This window comes from Rattus norvegicus, chromosome 16, assembly GCF_036323735.1.
Source record: "Rattus norvegicus strain BN/NHsdMcwi chromosome 16, GRCr8, whole genome shotgun sequence".
NCBI classification, from domain to species: Eukaryota; Metazoa; Chordata; class Mammalia; order Rodentia; family Muridae; genus Rattus; species Rattus norvegicus.
In genome coordinates, this window is record NC_086034.1 from 59,911,230 (window position 1) to 59,924,530 (window position 13,301).

At 37.8% G+C, this 13,301-nt stretch overlaps 1 protein-coding gene across 4 annotated transcripts in view; it reads right to left on the reverse strand.

The window, feature by feature from the left end:
- Tusc3 (tumor suppressor candidate 3) overlaps positions 1 to 13,301 on the reverse strand; it is a 149,172-nt gene that overhangs the window by 11,588 nt on the left and 124,283 nt on the right. For all 4 annotated transcript variants that reach the window (XM_008771294.3, NM_001004212.1, XM_039094389.2 and 1 more), the window contains one exon: positions 3,254 to 3,317. In XM_008771294.3, coding sequence (XP_008769516.1) covers positions 3,254 to 3,317 — 64 coding nt within the window. The remainder of the gene's footprint in view (positions 1 to 3,253; positions 3,318 to 13,301) is intronic.

Sequence of the window (13,301 nt, forward strand, 5' to 3'; positions counted from 1 at the left end):
ATGCTAGTAAAACACTTTTAATAATATCTATTCCTAAGATTTTGGAACTCACCAATTCTGGAAATATGTAGTATGAATCTGTTTAAGGTCTAATAACTAAAAATTTAGGGAAAAATAAAATAAAAGAATGTTAGCTCAGATTTTCTTCCATTTCCTTACTTAAGACTTCCTTGTCTTCGTTTTCCCTATTGTGTATGTGAATACAGCACCGCCAAGTGTGTTGATTCATCCCTAACTAGCAAAAGCACAAACTGTACCCCTGGACGATGTCTATATACATGGAGGAAGTCAGACAGTTAGGGAGAGTAGACATTCCCAGACTGAAGTAGTTGACACAGAAAGAATATTTATATAACAACTTAGCCAGGTATATTATTCGTATTTGAGTTTGTCCCAGGACTCATTACTCAATGTTTAGATACTAATTAATATCCAACTCTTCACGTTACTCTCTTATGTTAAGATGTCCTCTCTGTATAAATGATTTTCAAACTATTCCAGCTATTATAGCCTTGGAGCTTTTTCTGGAAAAATAAACTAGCAAATAATCCAATCTTCCTTAGCTGCTGAACAGGTGAGTCCGCCAGCGTGGGAGTGCTGCCTGCCCTTCCCACACCGGCATACACCAGCTAACAGAGACGGTTATTTGCCAGTTTATTTTCAACTTGGCTTTCAAGAGAGTCCTATCACACAGGCCTGAGTCCCCTGAAGTCTGAACATCACTAAAGTCCTGAGTCACAGAGTTCCTGTTCTGTTATGGAAACTGTTCTGCAGAGCTGATGTGAGAGTCTACAGACTGTACCGACTCATTAACTGTAAAATGTTCTGGACAATCTACCTGTATGAACGCCTCAATCTGTACTCACAGAGTGGCAACGGTACATATGGAAAATGGATTAAAACTCGTATCATCTGCTCACAGGTGGGCTTCTAGCGCTCAGCTTCACTTGTGTTGTCATTATTAAAAAACCACTTACGTTACAAATGGATATGACTGATGATGATCCTTAAGGAAGTTTTATTTCAATTTTAATCTTTTTCTCTAACATTCATTTACACTCATATATAAATTGTAACCTATACATTTACATGTACTATTTGATCACACTTTTGTAAAAGCTAAAACTGTAAAATTCTTAGAATTATGTACGTACTAAAACTAACACTAATAATATTCATTTCACAATTATAACTAATAAACAGCTATTCTTAAATCTGTCAATAAAATCGAGGGGAAAGTGATAAAACACCTAACTCTATGATTTTAATGAACAAAAAGACATATAAGGAGTTTCAGGGTCAAATGATACATAGGTAAACCCACCATTGTAGATTTGTGTTTGTGAACACGCAGATACAATCTCAACGGAGGAATTAGGCTGCGTAATCTCTTCCATACAGGGATTCCTAACTATTCCTGACATTACTTAGTATAATGTAAAAATTGAAATAACAGTAGGCTTAATATACAATTGACAAGGGCTTTTCCTATATCACAAGAACAAGGTCTCTCGATTCTTTTGTGGCCTCCAATGGGCCACAGTGAGCACACTTGTATTCTGAGACAATCATGACTGCAGTAAAAGCACCTTCACCTTCTCCTGTACCACTTTCCTTAGAGTGGATGGATGGTTTACTGAGACGTGGCCGGGGCCATTCTAATTACCCAGTATAGCTCTAGCAACCAGCTTTTGTTAACTGATTGAACGTGTTCTTTGACAGCTTGATACATGTATTTTATATATGGCTTACTCTCCTCCCTGCAAGTGTCCTATATAGACATCTTTCTGTTTTATTTTGTAACCCAATGGGTCATTCATGTGATCACAGGTTTGGAACCCTGAGGGCACATAATAAAGACAATGGCAGTCTATCTCAGAATCCATCAGTTGCCAACAGTTCACCAGGAAGAGAACTCATGAGCTCCTCCCTAATGTATAATTGATTATAACGTCTCATGAGCAGAACCAATATCAATGGACATCATCTAAAGCACTCAATCTGGATGTCAGAATACACGTTTCCTGGGTGACCACCTTACTTGACTTACTTATTCCAGTGTTTCAGATCCACTCTGTAAAATGCGTGCAGGGTGCTTAGTCCTTCTCACATCATTTCCTCAAACCACTACAGAGAGCTAAGTGCACTTCGCTTTCCTGTTCCTGTGTTAACAAAACTGGAGCAGGATGAAGAACAGCACAGTGACAGTGAATAGAAATCTGTAGCCTATGACACTAGGCTGCTTTCTCTTGGGCTAAAGCCACGCTTTGTATAAAGCAACCTCATCTAATGATGTGTTTTACATTAAAAAAAAGGTACTCAGACCAATTTTTGCAAGCCAAAAATGTCAGTAGACTACTATGGGGAAAATTTAAAAAGAAATTTAAAAATTGATTTCTGAAACTTTTATTAGCTTTAATAAAACTAATGTTTAAAGTACACTCCCCAAACCCCTTACCAGTTCTGTCTAGAGTAGGAATACACAGAACTAAGAAAGAAAGAACTACTGTGAGAATAAAGGGGTGGAGACTTTAAAATGCTGTATGTATTACTGCTAAATCTGTACGGAAGACTTTACACTGCTCGTGAAGGGTCTTTCTATGCTAAATCTCAGCCTGACCCCAATGACCCAGGAAATGAAACCTTGGAAAATTCCTGGCATGAAGTGATGGAAGATCTACATCTAGCTGCTCACTTCTCACTATGTATGCCTCATGGCTGAGAAACTCTCCACTTAGAGAAAGTCATGGTCATTTGACCAATCGAGTGTATTACTGCATTCCCTTTGTGACCAGTGACATTATTCCAGGTAGAACACCACAATCTTACACTTTATGTGTGCTACTGCGTCTAGCACGCAGACGAAAAGGAGTATCTTTTTGTACTACCTGGGATATCAGATGCACAATTTGCCCTGCCACTAAGCTCCCATTACAAGAAAATTCTGCAAATACACACACTCCCATCCCACAAACACCACTCACGCCACGCTACAACCCAGGCACTGATAATAATGCAGCTTAAAAATCAATACTTTGAAATTTAATAGCCAATAGAGAAAAGATATTTAAAACCTGCAAATAATTCAGGGTAACAGAAACTACAGTGTGGCAGGAAATAATTACATAGAAACTAGAAACTCAGTGTAAAAATCAATATACTTTAAATGTCTTGAAATTTACTCCCAGAAAACTGTGATTTGTTAGCACCAGTTTCTTCTTTACCTGCTCAGTTCCGATATTTTAAAGGATACTCAGTACTAGAATGATGTGAGACTCTGCCACAAACTGCGCCTGGCTGCTGCCATGAATGTAGCTCTGAAAAGGAAGAAAAGAAACAGAACTCACAAATGGGGACAGTAATTGCGTCACAGTTTTCTCAGGTGGGTAACCTATACAGTCATCTACTGTATGTCAGTAGATGTCAGTTCCTATGTATAATTCTTTTGAATAAATTTTAGTTAACCATGAATACATTGGATGTTATTATAAACTATAGAAAACAACTTGATATAAAAAGTCATATTACATGTATAACCATTACTTATTAACAGCTTTACTATACACACAAGTACACACACACAGCAAGGGCTCTACCAGAGTTCCCTGTAAAGAGACAACATTAACTATCACACAAGTAACTTTAGAGTTTATTGTTTTAAAATTGACCTGCAAAATGTCCAGCCATTCTTTCCTACATCACCAATATTTGGAAGATGGAGTTTAACTTTAAAAGGCACACATCATGAATCCCAATGCACTCTGTTATAATTCCTTATGAAAATTGGTGGTTTCTGTAGTGAACTTTTCTTTTTAATATTTTTATAATACATTTCATTATGACCTTCTCATATGTATGTCACTGTACTCTTGTCTGTAGACTGACAAGCATGACAAATGCCCTCCTCTGTCCTCTGTACCCCATATTGCTCTTGTACCCAAATAGTTTCCCTCTCTAGAGAGTTGTTTAATGGTCCTTGTCTAAGATTTCCACATTGAAGAAAAAAATACCATCTTGCAATACAAATATGAGTCCTTCTTTTTATATCATATATAGTGCATAATGTATCGTTTGAGCTCTAAGAGGTCACCCCGTTTATTTTGTTAATCTGATTTTGTGACAATAAAAACAGCAGGGTTTAGTGTGTGCTGATGAGGAACAGGCTGAGGTGCCAGTCATTCCTCCCGGGCTACCCCTGGATAAGCTGTAAAATCAATTCAATCAATCAGGAGCTCAATGAGATGCTTCTGAAGGTCTTTCTGAAGAAATGTCTGTATTTTGTCATCAGTGTTGGTTTTGCTACTTTGTATTGTTTGTGCACACAATGTGTTGTGGGTAGAGGAATGAATCAGGGACACCTGTGCAAGTCAGAGGACAGCTCTATGGAGTCACTCTTTCCTTCCACCTTTGCTTGGGGCCAGGGTTCAAACTCACATCACTAGACAGGCTCTTTAAAAGCTCTTACTTGCTGAGTAATCATGTCTATTTTCTCCCTCTCTACACACACACACACACACACACACACCCATCCTGACCTAAATCATCTTTGTTTCTCCGTCTCTTTCTCAGCAGAGTGGCCTCACCTGCAGGTGTGTGGCTGTGTCCAGATGCATTCTTTAACAAGCACAGTCTCAGAAAAGTCCCTCTATCAGTCAGTTCTTGTTCATATACTTATTTCTAAAGGCCTCTCATTTATATTCATTGCTGACTATATTTAATGTTCTCATATGGGGACTACTATAACTTTGAGAAGGTAATCTAACTGCTAACCACACAGCCCTGGATCCTCACAAACACGTGAAAGTGGTGAAATTATTACAAGAAAAAAAAAACAGCACAGCAAATATAATACTAAAAAGTATAGTTGACATCATGTTTGACTACAGTTAAAGCATATGGTTTTATTCTATTAATTTAATCCTAACAATAACAATTATATCTCTAACAGTATAGTACTAATTACTATTTATGGTTATTTATGCTTCTGTGTGAGGCACTTACGAATTTCACATGAAGCATGCAGAGAAGCTTCAAGAGCCCTGTAACATTAGCGCGATGGTTTACCACAGCCGTTTTACAGATGAGAGGTGATGAAATCTCTAGGTGTTCATAAGCTTTGGGAATTAAACTCTGGTCTCTCTGCTTTAAAACCTGGGCATTTATTTGTTATCGTCTGCTGTTATTTGCTAATTATGTGAGAAGAATGTATGTTTCCCTATATTAATATTTTATCTAGCAAATAAAATAGTTACCTAGCATCTCCCTATGATAAAACAGATAGGAATTTAAAATAGATAGGATAAAACTTAGGAACTTAATTCTTTACTCCACACTGTACAACTAGTATATGACACCAACAGAGATTAAACATATCTTCTGTAAATAGCCCTTACTTGGCATTCAGGTAAGAATCACTGAATCCTAAAGGAAAGAAACTCAGTATTTATGCAACTGCCTAAAGTACCTGGATGTATCAGTTAGGCCCAAATGTATGTAACAACCGTAAGGCACTCTGCTTATTCTAGAAGGATAAAATGGAAAGAAATTCAGACATTTTTAAAGTGAGTGGTTTAAAATTTTCCTGCTTGTTCTAAGCTACAGAATCTTCTCAAATCAAGCTTACAGTCACTGGGAAGCGCACACAGCCAAATCTCAAAGACACTGTTGAGAAAGAAGCATTTCTCAAACTTGCTTCACTTAATCCCTTCCTACACTGGATCACCCTTTCCTTTTTATGGTTCTGTTGCTTCCCTAGATCCTCTTCCTCAGGGTGCATGGCCGTCCTTGTTGTCAATGCCCAGATACCTCCAAACTCTTGGGTGCCTCAGAGATCCATAGGTTTAGGCATTCTCTGCACCTAAGCACTTCAGTTAGCAAATCTGAGTGCAGGGCTCTCACATGTGCACTCCGATTAGCCAACCATCTGTTCCACTTTATCCAGTTGTTATTAATAGACACCAGCACCCGGAGGGCTGAAACAAACTTCCCATACACTTTCCTTTATGCTCCACAATGTTCAGTTTCTCTGATCTCCCGAAACAGCAACTTGACTACTCAGCTGTTCAGTCTGAAACCTTGAAATCCTCCTTGTATCCTTTCCCCTTCCTTTCCTCTCTCCCGTGCATCCAGTCATCGCCAATTCAGTGTTCGTCAGTACTTACAGCAGGAACTGGCAAAGGTGCTTAAGGAATAAATTCCAAGACTTCCTGTCAGTCAAGTATCCATGGCCTCTTGCCAAGATTACGGCAGACTCCTTCATTTCCTCCGCCTCTACCCTATCACTCTGTCAGTCAAGCTGACCCTGTTTAAAGCACATCAGATCCTATCATTACCTTGCTCAGAACCTTCAGTGCTTTCCAAGATGTGAGCAAGAAACATCTAACCACAGAATGAGGTTTCCAGTCACAGCACGGAAGACTTGTGCCATTATTTATATGTACAACTAGAGCAAAAACAACAAAACAAACAAACAAAAAAAAACAACAAAAAAAAAACAAAACAAAAAAGACAAAAACAAAACCCAAGAAGAGAAAAACAACACAGCAAAGCTCATGTGCTTGGATCTTGGGGTTTTCAACTCCCATAATGGACGTGTAGCATTGTGGCACCACACAGTGTCCTGAGCCTGTAAGGATATACGTACCTTGCCATAAACAAGTCGATTAAACTCAATTATCTCCCTTCAGAAAGAGAACAGAATAGTCCTCAATAGGATTCCAGAAACTTAAGTACAAGAACACTCCATTTAAGTTATTAATAAAGTATCTGTCTCTCTATAGCAATGGGAAGAGAAGAGAAATGGGAAAAAGAAGACAAGGACACTGTCAAGTTTAGCCCAAACAACTGGATACGTCAAGATGCTGTTCCCTGAGATAGGAAAAACTGCACATTCTGGAGTATAAAAGAAAAATACTCAGGCATACACCACTAATGTAGCTTCTACCACGTAAACTTTTAATTAACATGTTTAAGTACTTACAGTTAATAAATTGTATTTTTCATCTGAAAGTAGTGAGTTGAACTGATATTGTGAAAAGGTAAATATCAGAATCCTGTACAACCAGTTGGTTGACCTTCACTGATCATTTTTATTCTTCAAAATTACTTTAAGACCAGAAGCAACATGATATTTTAGGATTTAATTAATTTGGTTTTTTTTAATGAGTAAGTAATATGCATTACACATTCAAACCCCAAGAACATGGCTAGTAAGCTTCAACACTGAGAGGAGTAGCCCCACTAAAAAGCACAGCAAAGAAAAAGAAAAGACAAATTCAAATCCTACAAATCTCTCCAGAAACCTCACCTGACATTCTTTCTCTACAGATGTGCTTCCTTATGACTATAATTCGAATTAAACTACCAGACATGGATTTTTATTAAAGATTCACTTATTTTATATATGTGAATACACAGTTGCTGTCTTCAGACATCCCATGAGAGTGCATTGGATCCCATCACAGATGGGTGTGAGCCACCATATGGTTGCTGGGAATTGAGCTCAGGACCTTTCGAAGAGCAGTCCAGCTCCCTCATATACAGATTTAAGCTGGGCCTAAAGGTTTCTATTTAACTGATGCATGCACTTTCAATCATAAAAAGAAAGAATATCAAGTCATGATTATTTTAAAGTTAACACAAGGTTTCATTTACATATTTTCCTCATGTTGAAGAGAGAAAAGAAGCTAATTGTGATATATTCTGAAATGTATAGTTAACTTAGGTTTATAAAGGTAATGACTTAGAATATCTTTGTAAAAAAGTGCAATGTATTTGCTATTGCACATAATTTCTCAGACACAGAAATTCTGTTTACTTAGTGAGTGTACTGATTACTTCAAAGGACATGTAACATAAAGTTAAAATAACAGTTCATAGAAATTATCCTCTAAATGTACACTTATCAAGGTTTATTTAAAGCCTACTCATATTCAAAACAAAAAATCAACAGCTTTATTTTTACTATGACAAGTTGGCTTTATTGCAGAAATGCAAGATCTGTAATATATATATACATACACACACACACACACACACACACACACACACACACAAATCTAAATATAACCCAACATATAAATGGAGTCAAGGATATATAGCACATGATAATCTTATTAGACACAGAAGCAGCCTCTGACAAAATCCAGCATCCCTTTGTTAATAAAAAAGTCCTGTGTGAGCTAGGGATATGGGGACATAACAATGTAGTAAAGCAAGATACAAGAAAGTCATAGTCAAAATTATGCTTAACAAAAAGCCAAAGCACTTTCTCTAAAATCAAAACTAAGAATGTCTACTCTCTCTACTGCTGTTCTGTACTGTTCTTGAAGTGTTAGCTAGACCAATAAGTGAAGGAAATACATGAGATACAAAGATAAAAAGAAGATATCAAAGTAGAGTTTACATGATTATGCTGTTTTTTTATTACATCTCTACAGTATAACTTAAAATCAGGGATGATAGTACCATCTGCAAATCTTTTAATACTGAGTACTGCTTTAAGCATCTTGGTTTTTTGGTGTGTGTGTGTGTGTGTGTGTGTGTGTGTGTGTGTGTGTGTGTGTGTGTTTCCCTATGACACTTAACATTGTTTTTCTGTGAATTCACATTTTCTGTGAAAAATTGTGTTGGAATTTCAATGGTGATTATGTTGAATCTATAAATTATTTTTGATAGGATGACCATAATATTAATTCCACCAATCTATGAGTCCCGTAAGTCTATCAGCCTTCTGGTATGTTCTTTAATGGGTTACAATTTTTATTCTGCAAGCCTTTCACTTACTTAGATATTTTTAAGGCTACTGTAATAGTATTGTTTCTGATTTCATCCTCAGTATCTTGAACGTGTATCACTTGTATATAGAAAGGATAATACTTTTTTTGTTAATACTTTGATGAATTGGTCAGCTATAGAAGATATCTGGTGAAGCCTTTAGAGTCGTTTATATATATAATCATATAAATTAATCAACTTTAAGTTGGCTGAGCAAAATATAAAGATATATATGGGTTATATTATTTTATTAATTTGAATATTTCTCCCCTCTCAGTCATAGGACTCAAATGGAAAAACTGTTGTCCACTGGCTTATACATAATATTAGACGAGTAAGAACAGAGTATGTCTTGGTTAAATTCTTTGTACCAGAAAAAAATTTCCTTTTAATTACTCAATCCTTCTGTATCAAGCTGATATCACATGTGCAAATAAAAGATAAGGATAACTACTGTCTTAGGAGCCTCAGTAGAATCTGCTTCAGGTGAAGATATTTTGGAACAAAGTTGAGTATTACCCTCAAGAAGACCAAAACATTGTAAAATAAATTTACAAGCTGGCATCTATTCCCTTTCCTAAAGTCTTTACTAGAAAAAATAAATCTCTTTAAACCAGTTTCTAGATATGTAATTCTTATTGTCTTCATTTGTATACATGTATCTTATTTTTAAAGAAATCTAAAATATCAAGGGCAAACAAAGCCTGGTGTGTACCACATGGCTCTAAGTACTCAGGCTAAAGCAGACGACAATTCCAGGCTAATCTGTTTACACCAAGCCATGGCCAAAGTCAAAAGATAGAACTAATTAGACAGTTTTAGGCTTTACTCAAGTAATAATTTATCTTATTTCAAGGTAAAAAAAAAAATCACAGAATATCTTTACTCCTTCCTTCTCTCCCTCCTTCCTTTGACTCTTTGAGATAGGGCCTCAGATAGCCCAGGGTAACTAGCCTTCAACTCATGTCACTGGGTAGAGGAAATGATGGCCTTGAACTCCTGGCCCTTGTGTTTGTAACCCATGTGCTGGGACTTCAGGTTGTACTATTGTGCCTGGCTTGTTCCTTCCTTTTCTTTAAAAACACATTATGGCAAAACAAGCCAAGAGCTGGTCAAACTCTGTTAGCATTCATTCTCACCCTCTTCATAAACTGTCTAATCTCTTATAGTTTTCAGTACACTATGAATGTCGTCATCTTTGAAGGCCAGTTAAGTACTCCAGTGAATCCCTTACCAGTTGCATTCCTGTATTTACCAACACAAGGGCAACTTAGACTTGAAATCTAGAATTAAAAGCTAAGAATAAATCAGCTATCTAGCATGTGATTTTGAGTTCTCTTTATCAGTATAGAAATTATTATGATAACAAAATACAGAAAGAAAGGAGGGAATAAAAAAGAGAAAGTAATTTGTCAGAATATAAAAAAAGGTAACAAAATATATTTCTCTATTTTCTCTGACATGTCCAAGATGTCAGCTCCAGTTGCACGGATATGGAAAAATAGGTAGCTTTCTGGCATTTAATCTTAAAGGTATTTGAAATCCATTTTGGTTGCTCAAGAGTTTCTATTAGGAGAACCACCGAATTGTTGACCACACAGCCTATATAAAATGAATGATGTTTTTCTTTGAAGGTCAGAATTGATTATGTTTATAATGTACCTCAGGTTCCTCAGATTGCCAAATCAAATGAACAAACAAACAAACAAACAAACAAACTACCTACAAGCCTGGCTGAGAGTCTGGCTGGAGACTGAAAAGTTCAAGGAAGAGGTACCAGTGGGACTGGCATGTAAGGGGCAATGCCCTTGCCTTGTTTTCAAGACAGCCATCTCCACATTACATGGCTCTCACATGAATTCCTTGATGAACTGTCAGGTGCCCGAGTGTGTGTGGTGGAGTGATGGTCATCCTTTCTGCTCATTAGAGCCACCTTAAAGTCCTTTCTTTATGACCTTCCCATCTCTACTTCCTGAAAACACAACTTCTAAATAGAGCTAACCGGGGGCTGTTGTTTATATGTCAACCTACAATCTTGTGTTAAGAGAACAATTTAAGGCATGCCATCTGCTAATTCCATTTCAAGACAGCATTCCCAATCACCATCTACTAGAAATGTAGTTTGACACTGATCCTGATCTGCTAATTCCATTTCAAGACAGCATTCCCAATCACCATCTACTAGAAATGTAGTTTGACACTGATCCTGAAATTCTTTTGTATGACAAGTTATACAGAAGAAAAGAAATAATATTCTTTTTCAGTTTCTTAGAATATTTACTAAAGGTCAAGAATGGATACTTTTGTTCTGTAAAGTTCTGACAGACAAGGGACTGCACATTTTTAAAAACTTTAAAGGTAGCTAAGAACGTCCCACTGTGTGTTCCTGCCTAAGGCAGAACCAACTGAACCTTTATATAGCTGTCTCCTGAGAGGCTGTGGCCAGAGCCTGACAAACACAGAGGTGGAACTGAACTGAGAATGGGGTCCCCAATGGAGGAGTTAGAGAAAGGACTGGAGAAGCTGAAGGGTTTGCAACCCCAATCGAAGAACAACAATATCAACCAACTGAGTACTAACTCCCAGGTACTAAACCATCAACCAAAGAGTACATATAGAGGGACCCATGGCTCCAGCCGCATAGGTAGTAGAGAATGGCCTTAACTGGCATCAATGGGAGGAGAGGCCCTTGGTCCTGTGAAGGCTCGATGCCCAGTGTAGGGGAATGCCAGGGTGTAGAGGTGGGAGGGGGTTGGGTGAGCACCCTCATAGAAGCAGAGGGAGAGGAATAGGATTGGGGGTTGTGGAGGGGAAAACTGGAAAGGAGTAACATTTGAAATGTAAATAAATAAAATATCCAATAATAAAAGAAAAAGTATAGAGGAATGTTATGAAGGCATGCAAGCAGGCGGGGCTGAGGACACATCCTGGGTCATCAGGATCACTACTTAAAGCAAGCTGCCATTCCGCCCCTTTATTCTGGTAAAGACTCCCTTATCCTCTCCACACTTCCAGTCCTATCCTTGGAGGCTTCTTTGTGGTCCTCAAATCACATCAACTTCTCTAGGCAGGATTAGTTTTCATAGGCAGCTGCACTGCACAGCAGATGAGCTAGAGATAATGAAACAGCTAGGTCAAGTCCTTCTGGGTTTGTTTAAAAGAAGAGGAACAAATAGGTATTATCTACTTTCAGTGTTTGATTTCCCTAGCGGTTGTCCATACTTTGTGCTTGAACTTTCCATGCATTTCTTTAAATAATTGGTTCAAACTAAAAATGACAGAAACGATCCATGAAAACTAGGATTACCTTCAGTTATCTGCCACTAGACATACAGTGCAGCTGCAAACTGTTAGTAATAACCATGAATCTATTGCTACCTAAAAGCATAGTAGATCTTTTTATTAGTCTTCTGAGCTGACCTCCTTATATGACACAACACACTGTGGGACGTTAAACATTTACCTGGCTGAGGCATAACTCCCAAAGGGTTCCATAATTGTGACATTCTACTTGATGTCTAAAAATGTTGATCACATACCCTAAGCAAGCATTTCTCATAAGAAGTCTCAGTTATGTGTACATTAAATTGACCTGACAGACTTTCTTACAACAAACAAACAAATGAACAAACATACTTTAGGTTTCTACCCACAGACCAAGATGAGAAACAGGTGGTAGTGGGGGAGAATGTGCATTTCATTTTGTTGGGAGGATTTCTTGAAAACAACAGTACTTAACCATGTATTTTAGAAACTCAGAAGAAACATTTTACTAGTATGCCTTTTCACACAATGAAAGAACGTCTTTGCAAATGAAGGAATTCAAGATAGATATAGAGTAATAGGTACAAATTTAAGTCAGCAATAGGAAAGTCCTTGACACTAAGCAGGGAGCTAATATTGGGTTTCTATTGCTGGATGGAACAACAGGACCAATAAGCAAGCCGGTTAGAAATGGCTTTTCCAGCTTACGCTTCCACCCGTCACCGTTGAAGGAAAGCAGGAAGGAACTCACAGAGCAGGAACCCGGAGGCAGCAGATGATGGAGAGAGGTCAGGGAAGGGTGTTGCTTGCAGACTTGCTCAGCCTGCGTTTTACAGAACCCAGGAGCACCTGCCCAAGGATGTCACCACCCGTAGTGGGCTGGGCCCTCCTTTGTCAATCACTAATTAAAATAATGCTTTATATTACAAAATAATTTCCACAGCTGAATCTTCTGGAGTTATTTTCCCAACTGAATCTCTCTTCTCTCAGATGACACCAGTTTGTGTCAAGCTGACACAAAACTATCGAGCACAAGTATCAACAAATAATATTCATGAATCTCCAAAAATTCTGATTGCAGTCATCATGTTTGGTATCAGATGTTCCAAAATAGTATAAGAGACAGTGAAAATGGCAGGAAGTCTGTAACCAAGACTATGCTGAGTTGGGACCCACAGGTAGACTAGGAGCTCTTCATAGAACACTTGGAAAAATTCAGTGTCAGCTAAGCTTTTGTCCCAGGTCAGGCAGGGTCTAATTCT